This window comes from Sapajus apella, unplaced genomic scaffold, assembly GCF_009761245.1.
Source record: "Sapajus apella isolate SASKATOON/1434 unplaced genomic scaffold, GSC_monkey_1.0 scaffold135, whole genome shotgun sequence".
In the NCBI taxonomy this organism is placed as follows: Eukaryota; Metazoa; Chordata; class Mammalia; order Primates; family Cebidae; genus Sapajus; species Sapajus apella.
Window position 1 is genome coordinate 2846904 of NW_022437075.1, and position 26950 is coordinate 2873853.

The window sequence follows — 26950 nt, forward strand, 5'->3', positions numbered from 1 at the left end:
TTTTTTTTTTTTTTAGACAGAGTTTCGCTCTTGTTACCCAGGCTGGAGTGCAATGGCGCGATCTAGGCTCACCGCAACCTCCGCCTCCTGGGTTCAGGCAATTCTCCTGCCTCAGCCTCCTGAGTAGCTGGGATTACAGGCACGCACCACCATGCCCAGCTGATTTTTTGTAGTTTTAGTAGAGACGGGGTTTCACCGTGTTGACCAGGATGGTCTCGATCTCTTGACCTTGTGATCCACCCGCCTCGGCCTCCCAAAGTGCTGGGATTACAGGCAAGAGCCACCGCGCCCGGCCAGCAACAGTCCTTTTTAATGTTTAAGGTAGCTTTGTCAAGAACATCCTGCAATGCAGAAATAAAGTTTAAAACAGGGATCAGCAAACATTTCTGTAAGGAGCCAGATGATAAACAATGCAGTTTTTCAGGCTATACACTCTCTGTCTCAACTACTCCACAGCCACAGATGAACGGGCCTGGCTGCGTTCCAGTAAAACTTTTATTTACAAAAACAGGCCATGAGTGGGATGTGACCAGTGGGCTATACTTTGCTGACCCCTGCTTTAAAATAAAGACTGAGACCCTGCATTCCTCAGAGAACTCAGGTGACAGCGCGGGGTCCAGAGGGGGGTCTCTGAGGCGCCTCCCGGCTCTGCCACACCTGGGTGGCAGAGCTGAGAATCTTTGTGTCTGTTTCCTCATCTGGAAAACAGAGGAGGAAGAATGGTACTTGCTTCACCAGGTAACTGAGGATTTGATGAGAACCTATGTGCGCTACACATACAGGTACCAAATAAACGCCGGGCCTTACTCACCAAGACTCACCCCCAACAGCATGCAGGGAGGCCATGCAGAGCCCCCACAGCTCAACCTCCCTCTCCACGGGGACAGTAAGACCCCCAAAGTGCCAGCCAGCAGGGTCGCAGGGTGGGACAGCCTGGGATCTGCAGAGATGGGCCCAAGCCCCAGCTCCACTCTCTCTGGGCCTCAGTTTCCCCATCCATCAAAGCGGAAACATTGCTCTCGCACGACACCACCTGGGGCTGAATTGACAAAATAAGACCATGGTGGCAAAGGGATGGTGGGGAACAACAGGACCCACTTTTGTGCCAGAACAGGTCAGCACACTGGGCTGTGGAGAGGGCTAGAGGGGGTGGCAGCTTCACAGTGGCTCAGGCCCTCTGGGCCAGTCCCTCGTGCTTCCAGAAGGGGACTGCAGGATAGAAGGGCTCAGCCAGGAAGGTGGGCACTGGCTGGACGTGACCCCAGGGAGCCCCTCCTGGAGCCCTGCCCTGTGCCTATGCTCAGCTATCAGCACATGTCGCAGCACAGACAACACTGACACATGCTGGCCCTACACGGCTGCTCTCAGGACAGTGTCCAGCGGGCAGCACATGCAGAGGGTTTTCACAGACAGCATCAACCCTCCCCTGGGGCACTGAGGCTGAACCCTGCCCTGAGTGTGAGGAATCAGTGGTTCAGGGTGGAGTAGGAACCCCATGTCCTCAGCTACATGGGCTGGGGACCCCAAGCATTCAAAGAAAAAAGGCCAGCGCCACGGACTCTGCTGTGGGGAGCATAGAAAGGAGAGTCCCAAGAATCAAGAGCAGGAACAGACAGGCCTGGAGAGGGCCAAGGAGGGGCTGCAAAAACCACGGGGGAGGTTTTGGGGGTGACAGAAACCTTCTATACCTTGACTGTGATGACAGTTACAAAATATGTGCATCTGTCAGAATCCAGAGAACTCTATCTTCTGAAAGGCTGGGTTTTACTGCATGCAAGTTACACCTCAGTAAATCCACCTTTAAAAAGTTATTAGGAAAAACCAGGGTGGAAAGGCTGGCTGAGACCTGTGACTGGCTGACTGCTTCCTCCAGGAAGTCTGCCCGGACTGCTCAAGGCCTGCAGGGCCTTGTGCTGTGTTGCCTCCTCCATGGCACCCACCAGCCTAACCACTCGACTCCCACCTACCTGGAGCGCTTGAAGGCTGGGGTCAGGTCTGATCAGGGCTGGGTCCCTAGCACTGCCCAGCAAGAGGGTGGCCCACAGGAGGCCTCAGGACAAATAGTGCAGCATGAACAAAAGAATCTATCTGCTTCCCAATGGAGACTCTCCCACCTCCTTTAGGGAGCAGCCCAGGCCCCGCCTGGTACTGGAGGCCACACCCCCCTCTCCTGCCCAGCCCACTGCCAGCAGTGCATGCTCCCCAGCACTCTCAGGCCTTGGCACCTGTCGGCTCTGCCCAGAGGCCACACTCAGTCTCTGCCCCCACAGCATCACCTCTGCCACTGGCAGGCAGGATCTGCACCTGCGGCCCCTCTGCACACCCACTCCTCCACCAGCCCCACCTGCCCCTCTAGCCCCATCCTTCCTCCTTGCCTCCACAGAGGTTCACCTGCACCCCTAGCCTTTTCCATGATTCTCAACTCCACTCAGCCCCGAGCCCTTCACAATGAATTACCCATAACTGATGCAACACATGAGTTGACCTGATCTTGGTGTGTCGGGATGGGCATGAAAACGAGTCACAGGAAACCAGCCTCCACTGCTCCAGTGTGTAAGCAGAGCAACGCTCTGGGCCTCAGCCTCCTGGTCTGTGAGTGGAGGGAACCACCCCCGCCTAGGCAGGAAGTCTAAAAAATCAGCAAGGACAGGGACCTCAGCTGCCCTGTTGGTCTTGTGCACCCTCCGCAGAAGCTTGCCAATGGAACAGCAGCAGCAGAACTGTGACACTCACCAGCCCCCGCCTCGAGTCACACGTGAAGGGACTCCACAGACCCTCACACAGCGGAATATCCATGGACCAGCCTGAGATCCCGCCCCCGGGAGAGTAACCCAGCCCCAGCCTGTGTCCTTGGCCACTTTGCCGTAACACAAGGAACACAATAACCACAGGTAGGGATGCTAAGGCCCCTGGCCCACAAGAGCATCAAAATGAAAATCCACTCGCTGAGTCCTGCTCACAGGCGCAAGCCCTTTGGCCCAAAACCTGCGATCTGTGTGTCTGGTCAGTGGATCAGGGCCAGCAACTATGCTGCATCTGTGGAGGGCACTTTGGCCACGTTTACCGAAATTACACATGCACGAGCCTCTGGACTTGGCAACTCCAGTTCTAGAAAACAGCAAATATATGAGGATATTCATGGCAGTCTTGTTCTTAAAAGCAAAACACTCCAAAACCCTTTTTAAAAGAATCCATCGCCAAGGCACTCATTAAATAAGTTATGACCAATTCATACAGTTGAATGTTCTGCAATTGTAAAAGAAAAAAAAAAAAGTGGCAAATCATTTATGTCCTGAGAGGAAATGTGTAAGATAAACTCTCATCTTCCTTCCTTAAACCAGGGTCTAATTTACATATGATAAGACTCACTCATTTTAACATCAGCCTGAGTTCCGACAAACGCAGAGAACATGAAGCCACCACTGCCCTCAAGGCACACAACAGTCCCACTGACCCCAAAATGTCCTTGTGCTGCCCTGTGTAACTGACCCCTCCCCTCCAATCCCGGCGAGCGCCAGCCTGTTATCTGCATTCTGTCCCCACGCTCCTATCTCTCCCACAGTCAGATCGATGCCAGCAAACAGCATGCAGGCTTCTGAGTCTGACAAGGAGTGTGAGATCGCCACGCTGTTTCGGCGTTCATCCCCAGCCTCGCATTGCCTGTGCCACGGAGCACACGCCTGCCTGAGGGGCACTCACAGACGGGGCCCAGAGTGGAACCTCAGCTGCTGCGAGGAAAGGCACTGGGTGTCTGGGCACACAGGAGAGATGGGCACCGAGGGCCCTCTCAGGCCTCCTGAGCACACAAATCTCAGGAATGCACCACTCACAGACAGATTTCAATCTCCAGGCTCCAAACTTCTTGGCCTTACATTCATTGCCCTCATTAAACAAAAGGAGAGACTTTACTCTTCTCCAGCTTCTCTTGAGAACTGGGAAGCCGTCCCAAGCAGGGTGCACACAGGCTCCCGTCCCCCCGCCTGAGCCCCTGCACCTGCCCAGGGAGGAGAGCAGGTCGCTGACCTTGTAGACGTGCCGCCAGTTCTTGCCGTGGTCGTTGAGCCGCTTCCAGATCATGCTCATGATCTCCGAGAAGGCGACGACGTTGTAGGTAAGGTCGGCAATCTCCGACATGAGGGAGCTGGATGGGCCCCAGGGGTCATTGCTTGTGGCCTCTCGAACCTTGATCTCCGCCTCTGAGTAGTTGTGGACAATGTTCTTCATCTGGCGTCTCAAGGACGACGTCGACATGGTGCCCGTCTGCAGCAGCAAGGGGCACAGGGCCCCTGATGCGTGGAGAGATGGGGCGACTCCGGACGAAGGCAGTGGCAGGCGCTGGCAGGTCACCGCATCTGAGAGGGGAAGAGGACCTCTGGAAACACAAACAGGACATGGGCTGCCCAGAGCTCTCAGGATCAAAGATGAGTTCCTAACTGTGGCCCACAAGGCTCTGTCCCTTGTTAACCTCTAGGCCTGAAAATAACCCCATCCATGTTTCAGTTCCTCAAATAGGCTGCCTCCTTCCTGCCAGGGCCCGTACTCAGTGAGGCAGAGTATGTAGTGGCAGATCGAAGGCCCACACCCTGGCTCGGCCACTTCCTGGCCAGGCCACCCTGGGCGGGCTGCCATCTTCTGCACCTCAGCCTTCTCGTCCGTCAAATGGGGCTCCATTCGGCCATCTCGGGAACTGGCGCTCTGTAAACACTGACAGCGTGTCCTGAGGCACTCCGTCGTGCCCATGCGCTCTTTCTCCTTCCTCACCCAGGGATGGACGCACCACAAGAGCTCTGCTTATACTTCTCAAGTCCACACCCAAACACCATGGTTGCCTTTCCCCGGAACCTCATCAGTAAACTCAGTCTCCCTCACGATTTTATATTGTCTGATTCTGTAGCTAAGGTCAACCCACAGGCCCCAGCGGGCAGAGAACATGTTTGTCTGGACATGGCTTTTCCCAGCAAAGAAGCTGGCCCAGAAAAACCATTCAGTAAACCATGCAAGGAGGAATTGGCGGGGTGGGCAGGTGAGACCACTGGAACAAGGGTGGAGGGGACAGGAATACACAGCAGAAACAACAACACATGGGAAAGAAGGCTGATGGAAGGGATTAAAGAGAAGGGCAGGAGCAGGGAGCCAACCCAGGGCGTCAGGAACTGCGGAAGCCAGAGGACCAGACGTTCAAGGATAGGCGAAGCCCAAGGCTCAGGAGAGATAAGGAACTTAACAGCCCCACTGCCTGGGTCCCAGCTGAGAGCCAGGTGCTCACTCGGCACAAGAGGGACATTCCCTCTTTCAACAGTGTTATGTAGAGACTGGGCCCCTGGAGGTTATATAATTCAACCAAGGTCACACGCCAGGAATGGCAGGGCAGACTCAACCCCAGGCCCACCTGAACTCCAAAACGTGTACTTTTAAATTAACCTAAATTACATTAACCCAACCCAAAACTGGTGATAAGAAGCAGAAGGAGAGTCAAGCAAATGATGATTACACCAGTGGACACTAGTGCGGCTCTTATCCCAGGCCAGGCACTGCTGTAAGCGCTTTACATGTATTAACTCAGTTAATCCTTGAAACAACCCCATGATTCACAGCCACCTCACAGGGTGGAAACTGAGACATAGAGAGGTACAGCCCCTTGTCCAGAGACACACACCTCTCTCCCGGAGCAGCCTGGTTCCAGATCCAGCTCTGATCACCAGTCTATGCGGCTCCTACGAGCCACAGAGGGAGGCTTCCAAAGCCTTACCATGATGTAAGCCCAGGGGAGATAGGGATGACTGAGAGAGGCTGGCCTCTGCTTCCAACTCAGGCCACAGGGCCAGGCTCCTGAAGACAGATGTGCTGGAGTCCCAAAGCAGCCCCAGCCTGACACATTACGACGAAGCAATGATGTAACAAATATAGAAAAGGAGACTGACAAGAAATGAATTTAACAAATACAGAGAAGGATATTGACAAGAAACAGGCACAGAGAAACCCAGGCAGAGAGCGCTACCCAGAGAGACAGTGAGAAAGACACAAACAGCAGCAGATACGAGAACATGGGAAAATAGGGAGGCAGGAGGCCAAGGAGGAAAGATAGAGGCCCAGAAACAACATGAGACCTGGCACTGAGAAGTAAGAGACAAGAAAAATGGCATATAACGGAAAAAAAACATAAAATTTGGGTTCCAATCCTGGCCACATTAGCTACCTGCAGCACAAACCTCCTTGAGATGCAGTTTGCTTCACTCAAAGAATGCCTACCTGGCAGGCCTGTTGATTAAATAAGATGGGTACATACAGTGCTTGGCCCTGTGCCCCACAGATAGTAGGCGCTCAATAACACTGGCTGCTATTATTATCAGAGAAAAAACAGAGAACAGTTCCAAAAGGGTGGCGGTAGAAAATGCACTATCTTAACGCTGTGTAGCGTGCAGGCGAATAAATATACATTAGCACATCGAAGCCAAGAGTTCTCAGATACTGCTTAGAATGAGACTGTATTTCAAATTAAATTGATTCAAAGAGAATCAATAGGTTAAAAAGCATACAAAGAATATAGCAAAATTCTCCAAGGAATACTCCAATAACCGACCGACATCTAACACTTACTGTGTAAAAATCTCTAAGCACTGTAATAATAAAAACCAGAGCTCCCAGTAATTACACACTTCGTAAGTGTCAGATACCGTCAGGCACTTTACAAGCAACACCTCAATTTACATGCACAAGGGCCCTATGGTGTAGGAACTAGGAATGCCCCATTTTAAAGACTAGGAAACTGAGATTTGGAGATAGAGAATATCACCTGGTAAATATCACACAGCTTAGCAGGCAGCCCGGGCCTCTTCACCACCACACCAGAGACTCAAAAAACTGGAGAAAAGGGGCAGATTCTTCGAGACCAGGCAACAGACTCCAGGAAAGAAACTTCAGGATTGGAGGTGATAGATATGGGGGCAAAATCGGATGCGAAGACAGCGCAGAGGTAAGCTGCAGTAACAGGCAGAAGAGTCCGCAGGGAAGGGCTAGAGACACCTAGGGAAATGAAGACTCGGAAACTCAGACACAGACATGACAGAGGAGAAAGAGACTCGGGACAGACACACTCCTATGTATGTCCAAACGCTCTTCTAAGACCACTGAAACAGGCAGAGGCCCACGGGAAACACACGCTGACAGACACGAAAGAGAGAGAGACACGAGGGGGAGAGGGAGAGAGACAGACAGACACAGACACCGACACCGACACGGGGGCAGTGAAGGCCGACCCAACAACAGAGACACAAAGGCCGCCAGCGGCACCCAGAACCAGAGGCCCGGCCCGAGCCCGCGCGCGCCGCGGCCCAGGCACGAACACCTGGAGCAAGCGGGCCGGCGTCGCCCGCACTCCACCCCGCGCTCACCTCGGCCCCCTCACGCCGGGCTCCGAGGGGTCATGGCGGTCAGCCCCCTGCCCCGCTCGGCCTCGGTGTCCCGGGGCGTGCGCCGGGCCGCGGGCGGCGGACTAGGAGGCGCCACGGGTACACGCACGAACGAACAGACGGCCGAACGCCGAAGGCCCCGCCGCCCCGCAGGGGCGCGGAGAGCCGGGCGGGGGAGGGGAGCAGCCGGGGAGACGGGAAGCTACCGAAGGCGACGGACCGGAAGCGGAAATTGCCGCGCTCCCCGCCCTCCCGTGCCGCACCCGGCCCAGGCGGGAGTTGCTTCCGCAGCCCAGCCAACCAGGGAGGCATCACTTCCGGCGCGCAGGCCCTAGTTGCCCTTTATGTCATTTCCGCCCGCCGCCGCCAGTCTCCGCACCGGACGCCGAGGCTCAGTCCCAGCTCGCTCCGCGGCAATCGTGAAGCTCCTGGCGCACCCACCCCATCCCACTCGGCCAATCCTCCCTCCTGTCGGCGGGACGGGAGAGCACTCGGGAACCTCACGCCCCCCCGGGAGCCATGCCTGTGCCAACCCTGAGAAGCGCATTGCGCCAGCAGGGAAGGCCCTGGGGATGCGGGTGCCGGCACCAGGGGCATGCTGACCAGGGGCATCCCGGCCAGAGGCCTGCAGTTTGCCAAGGGGACCCCCACCCGAGCCCGGAACCGAGGAAGAGGGTGGGACACACTGGACACACAGCCGCTCCATAAAGTAAAATACAACAAAATGTTTAATGAGCAAATTCGTCTTAGCAAATATGAAACGGCCACAGAGAGTAGGAGAGGGACAGAGCCACGGGGCTGGGCGCAGACAGGGGAGACTAAAGAGGGAAAAATCAACTACATAAGAAATCCGGGAGGGGACCAGAGAGGACCAGAGGCCGAAGGAACAGAGCTGTGGTCCTGATAAAGGAGAAGGCAGGGCACTCAGGGCCGGACAACAAAATTCAAAATAGTTTGGCCATAAAATATAAACACACTATGTTCCTACTGTGGGGAAGGGGAAGAGAATGGGGTCTTAAGGGAGAAGGGAGAGGCTGTTTTGGGAGGGGCTAGGGGTCTTACCCCGCCCTGCTGTGCACCCTGTCCCCATCCCAACCCCTTCCCTCTGTGTCTGTGTGGGTGCATGTTGTCTTGTGGGCTGTGTGCGCACTTCCCCAGTCCCCTCCCTGCCCTAACCCCCAACCCCCACCCCCCCACCCTTAATTGCTGCCATTCCAGTTGCTGCCGGCTGCCGTGTGTTGTGCGGCTGTCACTCCTCTGCCCATCGTCTTCAGAGGGGGATAAGGGGGGGGGCGGGAGTGGGGAACAGCCCCCAGCCAGCCCTGCCCCCACCCTCCCCCAGCCGCCTCTACCAGAAGTCCCGGCGGTGATAAGAGTCGGGGTCACAGTATTTTGTGACAACCACTCTGTTGGCGAACTTGCGGCCTGTTAGGCCCTGCATGGCTTTCTGGCAGTCAAACACAGAGGTGAACTCCACAAAGATCTGTGGGGAAAACAAAGGCAGGTTTGTGAACAAAGCTCACACCCAGCAACCAGCCAGCATCCACCCAAGCCCAGAACTGAACGCAGGAAGGGGCAGGGAGGAAGGGGCTCACCACCCCCACCCAGGGGTCCCTCATGCTGAGTGTCTACTCCACACCAGCCATCATGGTGGGTGCTCCCAGAACCACCCCAACAGCCATGTTCTTCCAACAATAAATGAAGTAAGAGATGCTCAGAAATTAGGATTCGAAAAAAAAACAAGTATTCTTGAGACAAACATTTGAACATAGAATAGGCACTAAAAACTTAATTTTGCTAATGTAATCATGCTATTGTGGTTTTGTTAAAAAACAATTTTTTAAGGTTATCTGCTTAGAGCAGTGGTTGTCAACTGGAGGGGGGGAGGGGCGTGTCCCCAGGGAACACAGAGCAATGTCTAGAGATGGTTTGTGGTTATCTCAAAGCAAGGAGTAGTGCTCCTGCATCTGATGGGTGGAGACTGGTTATGATGCCTCTCAACATCCTACAACATACAGCATAGACCCCCACAGAGAATTTATATGACCCAAAGCTGAGAATTTAGAGAAACATACTTAAGGATCTAAGGAGAAATATATCTGATATTCTTTATCCAGCAAAGAAAAAAGAGGCGGCGGGAGAAATTAGCTGAATATAAAAAGAATGACAAAGGATTGGCAACTTGAAGCCAGATAAAGAAACACCACAATATTACTACATATACTATGATAAAAATATATTACTATCACAATCTGTTTTTAAATATATTTGCAAAGACAAGTAACAAAAAAAATGTAATAAATAAGATGCCAATTTTTTTTTTTTCCTTATACAGAGTCTTGCTCTGTCACCTGGGCTAGAGTGCAGTGGCACAATCTCGACTCTGCAACCTCTACCTCCTGGTTTCAAGTAATTCTGCCTCAGACTCCTAAGTAGCTAGGATTACAGGCATGGACCACCACGCCCAGCCATATTTTTGTAATTTTAATACAGACGGGGTTTCACCACATTGGCCAGGCTGGTCTTGAACTCCTGACCTTGTGATCTGCCAGCCTTGGCCTCCCAAAGTGCTGGGATTACAGGCATGCGCCACCAGGCCTGGCAGATGCAATAAATTTAATATGCAAAACAGGTCAGCTGATCCCAAAGGCCAGGGTCTCTCCATTCCTCCTTGTCCCCACAGATGCTTCCTCAGCTTCTGCTTGAGCCAACTCCATCCCAGCACCAGAGGGCAGCCCTGACATACTGGCTCAAGGGATGGGGACTCTGGAGGGCAGTGGGCAGGAGATGCTGTTGGCCTTCCACATGCTCCTCTAAGATGCCCCTTCCATCTCTCCAGCTGCTCTCCTCAACCCTGTTCTCCCTGGGCAAAGCACTCCCCCATCCCAGGCCGGACCTGCGACCATCAGCCCTCACACTGGGAACAGACCTGTCCAGCTAACTGTTGCTGGACATCTCTACTTAGTGTATCAGAAATCGCAAAGCCAGCTAGCCCCACACCTGCTCACCCCTACAACCTGCATCACCTCTGTGTCTCACCTGCCATCCCCACCATCAAAGCTGCCACTGAGCATCTCATAGGCCTTCTCCCTCGCCTCCCAGCAAACCCACACCAATCACCAAAGTCTGCACACTTCCCAGGCCCAAGTCTATCGAATCTATCAACCTCTCTCCATCCCCTGCTACTACTTTAAATCAGGTCACCAACTTTCACCCAGATTATTCCAGGAGACCTCCCCACCATTCCTTTTCTCAACAGTGACCAAAATCACCTCAAAAATGGAACCACGGCCCTGTTTTCTCCTTTGAAAACCCACCACTCGAGGGAGAAACTGAGCCTCTTCCACAACATATGAAGGTCCTCTCCAGTCTGGCCCTGCAGAGCCAGCCTTGGCCCTGACACCCCTGGCTCCTGGGCCACTTCAGCAGCACTGACCCTCCAGCTCCTGGCATGCCCTCCTGTCCACAGCGCCCTCTCTACCCTCCTGCTCATCCACATCCTGCCCTGTGAGAAAGTGCCTGCTGTACCTCTGCACCCCCAACCTCACTACATGGGGCCATTTCCATCTGCCAGGTATGACCACACGGGAGGCCTCTCAATAGCCTCCCTCCCCTCTGGCTCAAAATAACTGGTCATTCTAAGACCCACACAGCCCTCCACGGCCTGCCGCTCAGCCCCAGCCCCACCACCTTCCTCCCTCACCTGCTCACTGCCACCTCTTGACCTTGACCCCCCTGAATGAACACCACGCCCAGGAATGCTGCAACTCAACACAACATGGGTGCCCTCTAACAGCAGCACCCCCAGGGCTCCAGCGGCACAGGACAGAAGGGACCTCTATTCACTACTGAAGTCTCAGAGCCTCGTCCAATGGGAATTCCATACACACGCCCTCAGCACTACCTCAAGAGGCAGACAAGGTGAGGTGATGACACCTGTCACGGTGCTGGAGGTGACAGGACTTGGTGGGCTCTGAAATCAGACTTGCAAAAACCTGAAACCTGCCTGTGTAGCCGCCCCCACTGTGCCTGTCTCCTCCCATGATGGGGCTCAGGAGCTACTGTGAGGGCTCAGGGTGAGCACAGACACAGCTTCAGCAGAGTGCCTGGCACACAGGAGACACCAGCAGGTGTCCCAGGGCTGTTCCCACCACTCTTCCCCTCTCCAAAAACCAGGCAAAACCATTTCCACAAGCAAGGTCACACAAGGAGGAGGAGCAGAGTCTAGCTCTAAACATACAGAGCTGCATTCCCCAGCTACTGACCCTCCTGCAGGCCCTGGGCCCCCACAGGGCCACACACACCTCTGGGTCACCAACATCTCCCATGGCCAGGCCTGAGGGCGGCACACAGTGATGGCACTTATATTCGTGAAGCAAAGGGAGAGCCAGACAGGGAGAGCAGGAAAGAGGGAGAGGAACAGGGGAAGACAGAACAGGAAGAAGGCGGGGCAGGGAGAAGGGGAGTGGGTGAGGAAGTGGAGCGCGGGCCCGGGGCATCCTGACCTTTCCGCAGCCAGGCACCTCGACGCCGTCCACGGGCCGGGGGATCTCGATGGACTTGACAAGCCCGTACTTGCTGCACTCATCACGCACGTCCTCCACAATCTCCTCATACTCCTCATCGTCCAGCAGCTCCTCGGGCAGCACCATGTTCATGAGGCACAGGACCTCAGTGGGGTGGCCGCCCATCTGCACCTGGGAGCTCATCAGGCCCGGCACTTGCAGGGTCACAGGCGTCTGATTGATGGTGCTCTGTGGAGCCAGGGGACAAAAAGGTGTCACAGGGGGCCCAGACCCAGTCTCCCTCTGCTCAAGCCTGTGCCCCTTGGATGCCCACCCTGAGGAAAGGCCAGCTCTCCACTTCAACACCTAAAGCCCCACTCCCCAACACTGCACTGAATCACCCCCAAATGCCTTCCCAAAAATGCTGGGGGAAAGATCAGGAACACCTGTCCCTAGCCAGCCCCTCCCAACCCCGGGGTCCCTCGAGCCAATGGAAGATGACGTGCCGGGGGGCTCACCAGCGTGGCATTCTTGGCTCCCACACTCGCCCTCTGGACGAGCAGCTTCTTATCCCCCAGCTGCATGCCGTTTAGCCCCGCAATGGCCTGCGTTTGGAGGATGAGGGGTGGAGGGGTGCAGGGAGAGGTGGGGTCAGGGACCAGGAGCCCAACACCTACCCCCAAGCCGGGGCATTGGTGGGGGAAGAGGGGAAGGCAAAGGGGATGAAGAGCCTGGAAAAAGTCAACACCAGGGGACAGGGACCAGCCCACACACAGGGCACTGCCTCAGGTTGGCCGCCTCCCGCCCCGTCCCCTGAGGAGGGGAGACCACGGCTTGGCAACAGCACAGGGCGAGGAAGGACAGACGCGGCAGCAGCCAGGGACCAGGGACTCACCTGATCTGTGACGTTGATGTCCACGTACTCACAGAAGGCGTAGCCCTTGGAGAGCCCCGTGGCACTGTCCTTGACCAGGTTGAAGGCCTTGAGGGGCCCGAAGGATGTCAGCAGCTCTTTGACCTACAGTGGCCGAGAGGCCATTAGGGCTGGGCTGAGGTGGGGCAGGGTGTGGGGCGGGGACTGGAGGGAGGCAGGAAGGTTACCTGGTCATCATTTAGGTAGTTGGGTAAGCCCCCGATGAACAGCTTGTGAGCAGAGTCAGGGACCACAGTGGACACAACCCCTATGGGCAGGGGAGAGACAATTCCAGTACCAGGTCAACTCCCAAAAACCTGGGATAGTCCTGAGGCGAGGAGGAGGGGCTGCACCATGTGCCCATCACCCCCCGCAGCCTGATCTGACAAGGGAGGGCCTGGCCAGTGGCACACCACGATTCCCTGGGAAGAAGGCACCATGTCTCCCAGATCTGCCCAGCCTCAGAGGAACCTCAAACTAGAACATCCCCCAGAACACCCCGAGGACACAAAGACCCGAGTTCACACCCACCTCTGCCACCTGCTGCTGTGGAACGCTGGCAGGTCACCTGGGCTTGGGACCTGCTGGTGAGTCCCAACACACTCCACCCCTTCACTGACAGCCACCCAGGCAAGGCTCCCATTAACGCTTGGCCCCCCCCTTCATGTCCTGTCAGAACAGCAGGTGCCACTGCAGGGGCAGCCGGCCCTCATAAGTGGCATGATGTGATGAAGAGCCGAGGCTGCTCGGGCAGTCTCAGGACAGCATCCGCAGCGTGAGCTGTTCTGAGCTGTGTGGGAGCTGTGGGCTGACTCCAGGCCTGACACACCACAGGGGGGCTTAGCAGCTGAATTTATCAGCCCACAATCCTGCCCTGTCCACTGAACTCTGGACTCAAAGACAGGTGCCTGCTGATGGGATACTTCAACCTGACACCCCACAGGCTCTGCTAATGTATCTTGGTGCTGAGCTGTCAGACGTGAGCTATGCAAGGCCCCAGTTCCCAACCAGCCTGACTCCCAAGTTCAAAGCCTAGACCATGTGGCCTCCCCTTCCTCTGCAGCCCCCACACCAAGTGTGAGTGGCCCCATGCCACCTCCATCCTGATCCTGGGAAGAAATAGTTAAGACGGTTAATGGGGAAGAGCCTCAGAAGCTGAACCACTGTGTCTATGGGAGGAGGGGAGGTGCCCATGGGAGGAGGGGAGGCGCCCCATGTACCCTCTCCCACCAATCTACTCAAGCCCCTCCAGCCCATGATGACAATGCCCCCTGCAGAACTGAAAGCAGCAACCCAGCTGGCTCCAGTCACCAGAGGGGGGCCACACAGACCCCAGGAGACCCAACTCCTCTGCCACAGGGACGAGAGGCAGCAGCCTGGGAGCAGGACACACACCGAGCACTCACCCACGAGCCAGGCATCTCCTACTGCAGTGCTGTAGATACAGCACACACTGCAAAAACTGAGGCGCTCAGAGAAGCCACAGAGGCAGGAAAAAGGCGGCCTCCAGAGCCCACACTCGGCCGTGACTCTCCACAGGCAGTGGAGACACTTAGGACACTGCCTGACACACAAGAGTCAGTGGGGCAGGCTGCAGGCTCTGCCTGGGTTCAAGGGAGAAGGGGCCTCACTGGACCTGGGCCCCTAACCCTGGCTCTGCACATCTCACTGTAGCAACATGGGGTCAAGGGTACAAAAGCTGGGCTCACTGGGTTCATGGCTCCAAGGGCCTCAGTGTCTTCATCTGCAGAATGGGAAGGACCCTGGCACTCATCGTACAAGCCTCGTGCATAAGAACAGCTCGGTCCAAGTGTTGACTCAATAGAGGAACTGAGAACAGGCAGAGCAGTCCCTGTGGCCTGGGCATTTGCTAGACTCAGTGCCCACAACAGGGCAGGCCAGCCACTGTCCCCTGACAACTTCCAAGGAATCTTCTCGGAAGCCTCGAGTTCCTCCACTCATCACTGAGGAGGATAAGCCCCACTTGACAGGGACGTTGCAATAGTCGGGTGGGGAAACAGGCCCCATGCCTCTGCAATGGCTACCCTCTATAAAGCATCACATTTGGAGCAGAGGCGGTGTGCGGAAGACCGGGCAGGGATCCCCACTGTCCCAAAGCTCTTTCCTAATCTGAAAGATGGAGGAATACCCGCTCCCATGGTGACCAGGCCAGCTTGGCCCAGGGGTGCCTCACAGGAGCTTGGCAGCCACTGCTATCACTGGGCCACCCTGAGCCCAGCCGCTGGCAGAGCACCCCATCACCCACAGAAAAGTCAAGCCCCTCAGCCTGGTAACAGAAGCAACCTTAGATCCGTAACCCACCATTCCTATTTCCCAAGGCCCACGTGTCCCTACCCAGGAAGCAGGCACTGCAGAGAGGCCAGCTGTGCGGCAATCCATCCGTATTTATAAAAACAGGCTGTGGGCCAGAGTTAGCCTCTAAACTGTGCCCTGCCAATCCCGGTATCACGGAACTGCCATGAAGGCTAAAGGTGATCCGTGGAGTGCACTTAGGACACTGCCTGACACACAGAGGAAGCAACAGCAAGTGGCGGGCCACTCATGTGATCTACAAGGAACAAAAAGGCAGTGGCTTTACCGGGAAGAGACATGGGGAAGATATTCTATAGCTTGATCTGGGGAGTGTACCCATACGTAAAAAGTCCATAAAGATTAAAGCACGTCAATACATACTACACGGCAGGCTCTAAAACGTTAGCAGAATTTACCAAAACTTATAGTGGACAAGCACTGGGCTGGGCACAGTGTCCCTAACCTGTAATCCCAGAACTTTGGGAGGCTGAAGTGGGTGGATCACTTGAGGTCAGGAGTTCAAGCCCAGCCTGACCAACACGGTGAAACCCTATCTCTACTAAAAATACAAAAATTAGCCGGGCATGGTGGCAGGTGCCTATAATCCCAGCTGCTTGGGAGCCTGAGGAAGGAGGACTGCTTGAATCCCGGAAGCAGAGGTTGCAGTGAGCCGAGACTGTGCCACTACACTCCAGCCTGGGCAACAGAGCTAGACACCATCTCAAAAAACAAAAGAAAACAGAAAAAAAGAAGCAAAGCACTGGAGGCAGGTGAGAGACCCAGCCCGAGTCCTACTGGACACAGATGTGCTTCTGTCTGACACTCCACATCACCCACCCTGAAGAGCTGGCTCGGTTCCTAAAGGGCTCCTGCCACAGTGGGTGCTGGCCAGCAGAACCCCACCTCCTCCATGTCCTAGGTCTGAGACACAGCCGTACCCCAACAGGGCGCCAGACAAACCTCAATTCTCACTCACATCCCATTCATCAACTGCAAGGGTCAGCAAACAGCCTATGGCTGACAGGGCCCACTGCCTGCTTGTGTGCCTCCTGCACGTTCTCTAAAGGGAGACCATCCCGTGGCCTGGGGAAAGCACAGGAAATCCCAATCTCGGCAGCCACGCGTGTTAAGGTGTGCCGGCACACAGCCAGTCCCATGTAGGCAGACACCCTCCAGCTGCTTCACACACAGTGAAATAGTCTACCCACCCCTGGTCTGTTCTGTTACCTACCAATTAGAGATAATATTAAACACAGCTATGAGGAATGGCCCGAACACAAGATTCAAGGCAAACGCTGGGAGACAAAAAATGAGTGAATATCCAGGTGCCAGACCCCACAGCAGGAGCTCTGCTGACAACTGCCGACGCACACCAGCCCTGACGTGCAAAGACTGAGCCCTCCGAGGTCCCACAGCCACAGACCAGGAAGAGGTCCAGGCCACAAGCCCCTCACACTTCCCCAGCACCTTTGGTCTGTCCTGGCTCTGTCACATACGAGCTGTGTGTTCTCAAGCAGGTCACAGCTCACTGTCCTGGCCCCAGACACCTCCTCTATTAGCAGAGAGCACCCCACTCACAGAGACATGAAGGAAGCAGGAAAAAGACACCTGTTTTCTCCAGTACTTACATGACTCCCTACGCCACTCCAGCTGGGCTGAAGTGAAGGATGGGCCAGGGGGAATAGGGTCAGGGGAGATGGGGGTCCTTAATGGATCCCCCACTCACCAGGCACATAGACGGAGGGGTTCTCTGACATGCCAGGAAGCGGCTGGTAGTCATGAGGCCTGCGGATCTTTAGCGACTGGCCCTGGAAGATGATGCCATCAAAGGCCATGGCCTGGGTAGTCTCATCCACTGAGCGGAACTGAAAGAAAAAGCAGTGGTGAGGGATGAGGGTAAGGGACTAGTACAGCCCCACATACTCCAGGATTTCTTCTTTCCTTTCACTCATGTGAACAAATGCAACATGCCAGGCACTGGGAGGACAACAGACATGCACGTCCCCGATGCCAGGAGTTCACACTCCACAATTAAAGACACCAGGCACCCAACGCACACAAAGGCAAACACACAATTGCAGGCTGTGATGATGAGGCGGGGGCCGAGTGCTGAAAGAGAATGTTGTGGGGAGGTTTAGCTGAATGAGGAGATGACAGTACTGGAGTCTTTCCGGTGAGGAGACATTTTGGCTGATACCCGGAGCAGTGCAACTGAAAGCGGACTTCAGTGATGCGAGTACACAGCGAGGGGGAGCGCTGGGAAACCTCTGCAACAAGCTACCAATGCCCTTCACGGTATTTCACAAGAGAATCAGTCCACCAAGAGTGGTCGACCAAAAACCAGGGCCCTTTTCCAATCACTTGAGAAACACTGACATGCAAGACTAATTAACAACATCAGTTAGCTGGGGTAAATAACTCCAGCCAAGTGTGCAGAAGCATGGTACGTTCTGGGAAGGTCAGTGTGGCCAGACAACAGAGGACTGGGCCGGAATGGTCTGGAAAAGGCCAAAGAGGTCTGTAGAGGCCAAACAGGCCTCTCAGGTCACACAGAAAGCAAAGGGGAGGCAGACAGTAGGATCCGATCTGTAGAGCTATTACAGGGCTCACTTTGGCAACCAGGCAGAGGGCCCCGTGGAAACAGCACAAGGCAGCTTGACACACCTTAGGCCTGAGGGACGGGCCCTCGAATCACACACATTGCCTTGACCCCATTCACTCCCCCTGCTCACCTCCAAAAAGGCAAAATTCTTGTCCTGGTTAATCTGCACAGCCAAAACCGGGTTGCCAGGGGCCTGGGTCAGCCCCCCCAGGCGCATCTGGGCATTGAAGAAATCCATCATGGCCTCCTGCAGAGGGAATAGGAGACAGGGGGGGGCGGGGGAAGGGAGGTGGAGAGAGGAGGGGAAGGGTGAGAGAGGGAGACACAGAGGGGTTTGGGGGCAAGGGGAGAGGGATGAGGGGAGGGAGGAGTGGGGGAAGGAACAGTGGAATATGGGTGGGGGTGTAGAAGTCAATAGTAGAAACAGAAGCAAGAGAGAAAATGGGGAGGAAGCAGTAGCAAGAGACAGCCAAGGGCAGGCGATGGACAGGCGTTGGGGGAGAGCCACAGGGGCCCCAAAAAACCAGAGGAAAGGAGAAGATCGTTCAAGAAAAGGCAGAGGGAATGATGACAATGCAAAATGAAGAAAAACATGAAACAGAGGAGATGGAGAGACAGCACACAGGAAGGGACACCCAGTGGAGACAGACAGAAAAGTGGAAGAAAGTAGAAAGGAAGCAGCAGGCAGGGGCAGAGACGAGCGAAGGACAGAAAGGAAGACCAGGACGAGGTCGAGAGTGCAGGGGTGGGAGAGGAGGAGTGTAGGGAGGAGGGGCAGGGACGGGAGGGGAGGAGAAAAGAGTGATGTGGAGGAATCTGGCCCTGGAGTCCGGGGGCTGGTTTATCAAATGTAGCAAAGTGCAGGTTGAGAAAGTCAGAATGGACCTTACTTGCCTTCAACGATGGTAGCAAACTTTTTGTTGCTACGAGGGATCTCAGCCCCACAATATTTCACTTTAAAGAGAAATGGAAACAACTCTTTGATCTCGGGATTCTCAGGGGGTGCCACAGGAAGGGGTGGGGGAGAGGGATAGGGAAAAGGAGTGGTGGGGAAGGGGGGAGGTCAGGGGCGATCAAAAATAAAAGAACAGCGACCATGGGAGGGACATGGGGAGAGGATGGGGGACAGGCGGCAGAGAACGAGAGGCGTGTCAGAAAAAACTGAGGGACAGCGTGCGTCTGTGTGTGTGTGTGTGTGTGTGTGTGTGTGTGTGTCCAAGTCTCCCTCTCTGTCTCTCTCCGACACGTAGGTACAACACGTGGGTACATTATGTGTATGCTTGATCCCTGGGTTGCTGGAGGAGGTTGGGGGGAGGGGAGACGGGAGAGGGGAAGAGGAGGGAGGGAGGGCCACCCCCAGCCCGGCCCCTGGCTGGCTCAACTCCATCCGTCCGTCTGGGAGGGGGCCGGGGGGTCTTGCAGGAGCAGAGTCTGACCCGTGCAGGTTGGGGAGAGGGAATGGAGGGAAGGGGAGGAGTGGGAAGGGAACAAGGGAGAGGGTAGGGGCAGGGGGAGGGCAGTACCTCAGTAATGCCGAAGGGGATGTTGCCAACGTAGAGGCGCCGGGCCTGTCTGGTCATCTGGCTCCCGACCACGGGCACCGGCGTTGGGGTCACAGCCAGACCGTCAGGGGTCATGGTGGGGAGAAGAGCAGTGGCTGGAATCTGACCCGCGGCTTGAAAGGGGGTAAAAACAGGATAAAACCCCATCAGGGGAACACTCAGTGACCACCCACTACACACTAGGAGTTCCCCTCCCCAGCAGAAAGCTCTTATAGGCTCTCAGCCTCCAGAACCTTCTCCCCACCCTTGGGGCCCCCAGTCAGTAACTGCTGCTCATGCAAAGCCTCATTTCCCAATGGCATCCAGATGGAGGCCTCATTCATGTCAACCACGGGTGTCTCTGGTCACCTCCTTCTCTAGGGAGGCTTCAAAAAGGCAGAAGCCAGAAACCCCAGGGGTGTGCAGCCCTCCACCTGTTTCCTCGACCCCTCCAAGCACACACGCAGGGGTGGCTATGCGGAGAATCTCACCCCTGCACCCTCCACCTCTGGGAGCAGCCTGGCCTCGGGCCTACCTTGCATGGCCTTGTACTGCATCGGGGTGATGTGTTCGAAGCCTGGCGGTGGCACATCCCAGTATTTACGGACCTTCTTCTTCTTCTCGTGACGGGGGGAACGACTGGGGGAGGTGGGAGGGGAGAGCGGGGCACGGCAACCTCAGTCTGACCAACAGTGGGCTTGAGAGCCTCCTCCCAGGTACCCTTTCACCCTCCCCGCAACCATGATAGCTCCACTCTCTCCAGGGAAGGAGAGGATCTGGGACAGGGCCTGGGGAAGGGATGCTGGTTTCAAGGCAATTGGACTCTTCCCAGTGCTCGGGCCAGGGCTGGAAGTGGACAGGGCAGGGTAGGCGGGCGTGAGGAAGGTGAAGGGAGTGGACATCAGGGTGGAAGGGGCAGGAAGAGAAGCTCACATCAATCCACCGTGCTCCTCTTTAGCGCCTCTGGTCAAAGGTTTGCTGGGGGGTGGGAGGGAAAGGTATGGGGAGGGGTGACTGGGGACCCTCGTCTTCCCCACATGCCACACCCCCCCAAGGGCACTGAGCCCCAGGGTGGGAGCAGGGCCGAGGTGAACAAGCAGCAAGCAGGCCCCCCTCGGCCCTGCCATTTCCCCCCAAACACTCCCACCCCCAGGGAAAGAGGAAGTGAGGAAAGGAGACAGGGGCCAGGGACCAGGGGCCAGGAAGGACCAGTCTCTAGCTGGAAAAACTGCTGGGAGAAGGCAGGAGAACTCCGCCTATCCTGCCCTTCCTCACCTAAGGGGCAGAGAACAGAGACGGGAGCCTAGAGAGAAAAGAGGTGGTGGAAACCGACACCCCCTGGGCCAGAAAGTAAGCCCAGGCTGTGGACACTGCCTCGCTCCCAAGAGCTCCCTTCTCCAAGGAGGCCGGGTAGGAAGAAACTGGAGGCAGAGACCAACCCCCTCGAAGAGAGTCCCACAGAGAGCCACAGAGAGTTGAAAAGAAGAAACAGGCCCTCAGAGTCAGAGACAGAGAACAGCCCCTTGTAAAGGAAAACAGAATCAATTCCATGGTTCCAGATAAAGAACCTATTGCCCCCAGCAACCCACCAGCAACCACCAAAAGACGAAATGAAAGAAACGCCAGAAATGGGGGAAAAATCGGAATTCAAGACAGACCAAGCAGTAGATCCCTCCCCCAGATCCACACAAAGAAAGAATGAGCCACAGACGGCCTGGGCCCAGATACAGAATCGTGTAGGCCACCCACAGGCTGGCCAGCACCACCCCCCACCCGACTCCCAGGCTGGCCCAGCCCGGGATCCCTGAGCCCTAGTACCTTCGTCGCCGCCTGTCCCGGGAAGCGCTCCGCTGGTCCCGGTTGCGCCGGTCTCGGCTCCGGCTGCGGCGTTTGCGGTCCCGGCTTCGAGAGCGGCTGTGGCTGCGCTTCCTATGCCGATTCTCCTTGTCCCGCTCTGGGCAAGGGTGAGAGGAAGGGGATTCGATAAGCGGAGTAAGGACGCGGACCCAGCCCACCCTGCGCCCTGGTGGCTATGTCCCAAGCCCCAGGGAGGCCACCCCCAAAGGGAAGGGATTCGATGGAGGAAGGGAATTAACAGGCCTCCTAGGTCCACAAGCGAGTCCAGGGACCCTGAGGGGACCAGAGGGATGGGGCCTGGAAATACTCCCGGGGTGTAAGATACCTGAGGATGCTCAGGAGGAGCTGGGGAGCCAGAGAAGACAGAGGAGGCTGGCTCCTGGTCCCCCTCGAGGGCTGAGGGGCCTGACCCCAGGGTCGTCCCTGAGAGGGGCAGGGCTAGAGGCTGGGGAATCAAGAGACCCAATGATGTTTTCCTGAAGGGACGCAGTGACCCCTCAGGAAAGACCTCTGCAACCAGCTGGCACCCACAGTCCCATCATCAGGCCTAGGGGTCAGGTGCCACGCAGGATCTGATATCCCCAGGAAGCAGGGAAACTCAACCCATCCCTTCCCAACCCAGTGAATAATGCAGAAGCAAGCACCCTTCCCCCTGGGAAGGGAAGGGTCTTGAAGAAACCACAGACGAAGGGGACAGACGCCCTCTTCTGCTTCAGCAGGTCAGGGGAGGAGCTTGCCCTACCCAGACTTGAACCCCAAACCACCTGGTTCTCCCTGCCTCACTCCCTTCAAAGCCAAGTACTGGAGAGGTTGTAAAGTAGGGGTGTGTATCTCTGCCAGCCTCCAGACATTCTATTTTCCTCCAAGGTGGCCACTAGAAACAGAGCCTCACTGGCAAAACCACAGAAACCTCTGCTCCCACCAGACCCTTCAACTCCTGAAGAAGGAAGACCAACCCTTCAAGATGGAGGATAAACCACAAGCTGGGGGTGTTCATGAGCACCACCTACAATTTCCTTAATTCAAAGACACCCAGATTTCTCAACCATCCATGAAACACACACACACAACATGCACATGTTAAGGTGTTCATACATGTTAATAAGCATCACCTAGAGTGATGATCCCTGGGGCAAGAGGGGGAAAAAGCACTGAGGGAGGATGTTAAACTTCAGTCTCACCCATAGTGTTTTGTCTTAGGTTTTTTTGACGCAAGATGAATGTTTGGAAAAGCATCACAATTCCAAAACCACCAACACTCAGAAAAATATGCACCCAAAGGGGGGAAGAAAACCAGTAACACATGTGATGCTTCTTACAACCGGAATCTGTATTAAATAGTTCTGTTTGTACTTAATCCTTACTACTGCTTCAGAAAAACACTGCTGGGGGCTGACATAATGGATAAGGAAACTGAGGTACAGAGAGGCCACAACTTGCCCAAGGCCAAACAGCTAGGAAATGGTGAAGCCGGAATTTAAACCCTGTAAAGCCAGCGAGTTAAGCATGAGGCCATGCTCCTGAATTCGGATCAGGCTCTGGCTAGCACCTCTAACGACAACGTAATTGTCGGCTTGAAGGCCCAAAACCCCAAAATCAAAGACAGAAACTGGGGGGAACAATCAGCAGGACAGGCCAGCAGTGTAGAGCAGCCAGGTAAGCACAAAGGCATGGCACCGGGCACAGCACTGGCTCCACACTTGAAAGATGGACAGGCTGTGAGCCCCAGGAGCCCTTCCTGCTGCTAAGGCTCTGAAACAGGCAAGCAGGCAGAAAGGAACACACGCAGAGAAAGCAGTGACGCCTGCTGGGTGCCTGGGACACAGACAAGAAAATTCCCTGTAGACACAGGGAGCAGAGGAAGGGTCTGAAGCAGAAGCGGGCAGGTACAGAAGCTGGCCGGTCCTCCGAAGAGACAAAGACCCACAGCCAGAGTGACACGTGCGTGGGCAGAGCTTCCCCTATGGCAAGAACCCCCTCCTACACACTGATGCTGGACAGGTAAAAAAACAGAAAGGGACCTTCGTTTGCTGAAAACATTGTATTCTGGCCATCTTATGGGAGCAGCTCTGCCAACCTAGGAACCTCGCCAGGTCCAGACACTGGCCTACAAGCATCAGAGGAGAAACCACAGGAGAACCAGTACGGTGCCATCTAAGGGCCTCAAAAAACGGACCAATCAGCTCCACTTGGTGGTCCAGCATAGTGAAACTTGGCTTTGCAGCCAGCCAGCGCTCAGAACCAGTACCTGTTTTTTCACTTACCAACAACATAAAACCATGCAAAAGCAACTTAAACCGATTTGGTTTTCTCTTCTTTAAACGAGGGGTCACATCTACTCCACCCAGGTGTTGTGTGGCAGAATGACGTGGGGAAAGCACCTTTTCCTGCCCTTGCCCTACTCTGAAACCGTCTCTATGTAAGTGGAAGACTTTCCTCTCTACGCATGCAATTTTACAATCCCAAGTATTGTTTACTGGACACCTGGTGTAAGCCAAGCCACATGCCACACACTTTACATGTTACCCCATTTAATCTCAGCTCTGCCTCTGACCAGCTGAGACCTGAGAAAGCTTTTAACTTTTCTGAGCCCTCAGTTTCCTCCCCAGTAGAAATGGAAATCATTTTGGCCTTACAGGGAGAGTTGTTACAAGGATCCACTTAGTACAATCATGCTAAGAGTTTAGCAAAGAGCCCGGCACACAGCGCTCAGTTTAACTACATCTATCATTACTATAATCCTTATTAATATTCTCAAAGTCTAGTGACAAAGGAATAACAATAATCAGTCTACAAATGGGGGAAAAAAAACGAAGACGCAAACATATTAAAAGTAGCTACTAAACAATGCAACGGATATCTAAACCCCTAGTGTGTTCAACTCCAAGGCCTATGCTATTGAGCAGTCCATCACTGAAGACAGAGTCAAGACACTCAGTAAACGTTATTTCTTCCCCAGGGCACTGTTTCCTAATCCAGCCCCTATCCAACTCTAGCCCGGGTTCAAAGGAAAATTCCTTAACCCTCATTTCGTCCTCTGAACCCGCTACGAACGCTAGGAACACGGGCAGCTGAAGCCTCACAAGAAAACAAGTCCCCAACCTTCCTTGGTCCTCTATTTCTTCACTCTAACTGAAACATTGAAGATTTTTAAAACGTCTAACAACTCTCCCACTTCGAATATTCTAGGAATCCCTAAAATCAGTAGGACCCATCGCTTTGTTCCAACCCATCACAATTCTCCGTACCCTGAAAGGAAACTGCCTCCCACCTTCCCCGTAAGTGGAAAGTTTAGCACGGTGGGCCAGATCCTCCTTTCCTCAGAACCTCCGTTTTCTTCTCTATATTGGGATTTGAGACTGAGTATAGGGGCCCTGAGTTTGGGATTGTACATAATTTGGGGTTTATCTCAAACACTCCATATCGGGACTCTCGGGACCGCTAAAAGCCCCGCGTATGCAGCATGCATGCGTGTCGACACTCAAAGAACGCAGACACTTCTCCTCTTTTACAAGGGAATACGAGGAAACATGAGGCCAACTCGTTAATATGAGGCGCCCCACGACCAGCAGCTGGGGCAGAAACAAGCTGGCCGGAGAGGTCAAAGCAAATCAACAAAAAGGAAAAGGGGTACGAGAGGGGCCCGGGGCCTCTAAGCGTCCCCCGAAACCGCTCTGTCCTCATCCACGTGAAGGAGGGAAAGGAGGCACCCCCCCCCCACGGTTCTCACAACCGCCATTTTGGAAACAAAGGGGGCGTGGAGACGAGGCCGTGGGCCAGACCGGAAGCGGAAGTGCCAAGGCAGCGGGAGAAAATGATGGGATTACGGGGCCTAATATAATCTCCTTTTAAGATAAAATAAAAAGATCTTAAAAAACAAAAGTTCATGTCGAGCCATCTGGCGCGCTCGCACCGCGTTCCCCACGCCACCTCCGCCAAGACCACGTGGGGCGCGGGGACAGCAGCCGCACGCATGCGTCACGGGCCCGCGCCCCGCCGCCCCCTTCGCCTCACGGTGCGCGCGGCAGAACGCCGAGAACGTCACGTGAACGAGGCGCGCGCCACGGAACCGGGGTGGGGGGGCGCCGCGCAGCCGTCAGAGGTGGGGGGGGAAGAGAGGGAGAAAATGGCGGGGGACAAACAGCGACGCGAGCAGCCGCCCACACTTCAGCCCCGCGACCCCGGCGCCCTCACCTTGTTTATTCTCGTTGAGCTGCCGCTCGAACTCGTCGAAGTCCGACATGCTGAGGCGGCCGCGTAGGGCCCTGTGCAGCTCTCGCCTTGCCTTGCCGCCCGCTCCGGCCGCTTCGGCTACTTCCGCCGCTGGCCTCGGCTACTTCCGGCCGCCGCCGGCGCTTCGCCACCTCCTACCTAATCAAGCCTCCGGCAGCCCGCCCCACCCCGCCCGGGCTCCGCCCCCTCGCCCGCCCGCCCGCCCGTCCGCGAGTTTACCCCTCCCCCCGAGCCTGGCTCCGAAACGAGTCGGCTATTTTCGGACACTGGACGAAGGAGTGGCAGGCGGCAGCTTCGGCTCCTTCCGAAAATGCCCGACGCTAGGTTTTCGCCGACTTCCTAGGTTTCCGTAACTTTTCGGAGATTAGCTCCTCAACGTTCGGAGGTTTCCGTGTGTCCTCGTGTTCCGCCGCGCCCAGCCCCCTCTGAGAGTTTGGCTTCTTCCAACAATTCAATCCGTCTCAGTCTTTGGCTTCTTCCACGGACTTGCTCGGCTCCTCTCTGTCCAAGCAATCGGCCACTTTCGAGAATCGTAACGGTCCGGCCCTTCGGCTCTTTCCGGAGCTCGCCCTTGGGATTAATCCCCTTCTGGGATTAAGCTCAATTCCAAGTTTTGGCTCTTTCCGGGGATGCCACTCGCTCACTCCTCCAGTCAGACAACTTCGGCTCCTTCCGCCACCGCTTCGTGAAGGCCTCACTCTCGGGGGACAGCTTCGGCTTTTTCCGTTGGTGCCTCGGCTCCTTCCGGCTTCGGGAACGGAAAAGGGAGGGAGGATAGAGGCGAGGTGGGTCAGGGAAAGAGATACGGAGGAGGGGGCGAGGTCAGGGTTCTCGGCACCTGCCTCTCCGAGTGGGGAAAGTGAAAGAAAAAAAGAGTTGGCCTCGCGGAGGGCCTGAGAAGGTTGCGCGAGACAAAAGCAACCAGAGTAAAGGGTGCGCGCGACCGCTGCGGAGGTTGCCAGCGCGGCTTTTTGCGCCTGCGCAGGGTGGAAGCGGCGGGTGGGGGGAAACGGGCTTCTGCGCCTGCGTGAGTCGTTCTGCGGCGTGCTCTCCCACTGCTCGGGTGGAGGGGGTTGCGGGGAACAGGTTCCAGACTCCCCATTGCGCGTGTGCGAGACTTTCCTTTCCTAGAGTGAAAGTGCTTAATCCCCAACCGTTAAATCCGGCCGCCCTCTTGGTTGTCTTGGCAACCGCATCAACGCGCTCCGGCCCCGCCCTCCGCGCAGGCGCAGGGGACCGATGATCGCGCTTTACTACCTGGAGATGGATAATCTCACATTACTGCCCCCTGGCGGCCCGACGGAAGTATCCTCCAGGCTTCGCCTGGCCCCCAGGTGGCCTCCAGCACTAAAGGTCATCGAGTCCCGCCGCGATCTGGTCCGGGTAGCTCAGCGGATAGTATCCATGCTGCATGTGTGTGTGTGTGTGAGACGGAATTTCGCTGTTGTCGCCCAGGCTGGAGTGCAACGGCGCGATCTCGGCGAAACGCAACCTCCGCCTCCCGGGTTCAAGCGATTCTCGTGCCTTAGCCTCCTGAGTACATGGGATTACAGACTTGCGACACCACACCCGGCTAA

At 55.6% G+C, this 26950-nt stretch overlaps 2 protein-coding genes across 10 annotated transcripts in view; both read right to left on the bottom strand.

Annotated features, from left to right (window-relative positions):
* EPN1 (epsin 1) overlaps positions 1 to 7640 on the bottom strand; it is a 21156-nt gene extending 13516 nt beyond the window's left edge. For 5 of the 8 annotated variants that reach the window (XM_032263113.1, XM_032263112.1, XM_032263110.1 and 2 more), the window contains exons 1-2: positions 7392 to 7629; positions 4024 to 4372 (exon numbers count right to left, since the gene is read on the bottom strand). In XM_032263113.1, the coding sequence (XP_032119004.1) occupies positions 4024 to 4251 (228 nt within the window). In that variant the 5' untranslated portion in view covers positions 4252 to 4372; positions 7392 to 7629. Of the gene's footprint in view, positions 1 to 4023; positions 4373 to 7391 lie in introns of all 8 variants that reach the window. The other 3 variants (XM_032263114.1, XM_032263111.1, XM_032263109.1) reach the window with 1 other exon arrangement.
* A 474-nt stretch (positions 7641 to 8114) lies between these two features.
* Positions 8115 to 26426, bottom strand: U2AF2 (U2 small nuclear RNA auxiliary factor 2). 2 transcript variants are annotated; one of them, XM_032263125.1, is made up of 12 exons: positions 25335 to 26426; positions 21102 to 21237; positions 20217 to 20261; positions 19819 to 19922; positions 19266 to 19417; positions 17873 to 17989; positions 16867 to 17005; positions 13016 to 13095; positions 12810 to 12932; positions 12433 to 12519; positions 11915 to 12163; positions 8115 to 8892 (listed from the first exon to the last, which is right to left on the bottom strand). In XM_032263125.1, exons 1-12 carry the CDS (start codon positions 25381 to 25383, stop codon positions 8758 to 8760), a joined length of 1416 nt encoding a protein of 471 aa, XP_032119016.1. In that variant the 5' UTR covers positions 25384 to 26426; the 3' UTR covers positions 8115 to 8757. The 2 variants fall into 2 exon arrangements, with proteins under 2 accessions (XP_032119016.1, XP_032119015.1); XM_032263124.1 differs by having other exon boundaries at positions 12421 to 12519; positions 25335 to 26421.
* Between the last annotated feature and the right edge of the window lie 524 nt (positions 26427 to 26950).

Bases quoted from the DNA above. Each gene is read 5' to 3' on its own strand.
- U2AF2 (XM_032263124.1), bottom strand. From the start codon at position 25,383: ATGTCGGACTTCGACGAGTTCGAGCGGCAGCTCAACGAGAATAAACAA. The intron at 19,923-20,216 runs GTGAGCTTCTCT...CACCTCCCCCAG, and splicing joins GAGGAGCACGGTGGATTGAT to TCGTTCCCCCCGTCACGAGA. The intron at 8,893-11,914 runs GTCAGGATGCCC...TTTTCCCCACAG, and splicing joins AGGTGCCTGGCTGCGGAAAG to ATCTTTGTGGAGTTCACCTC.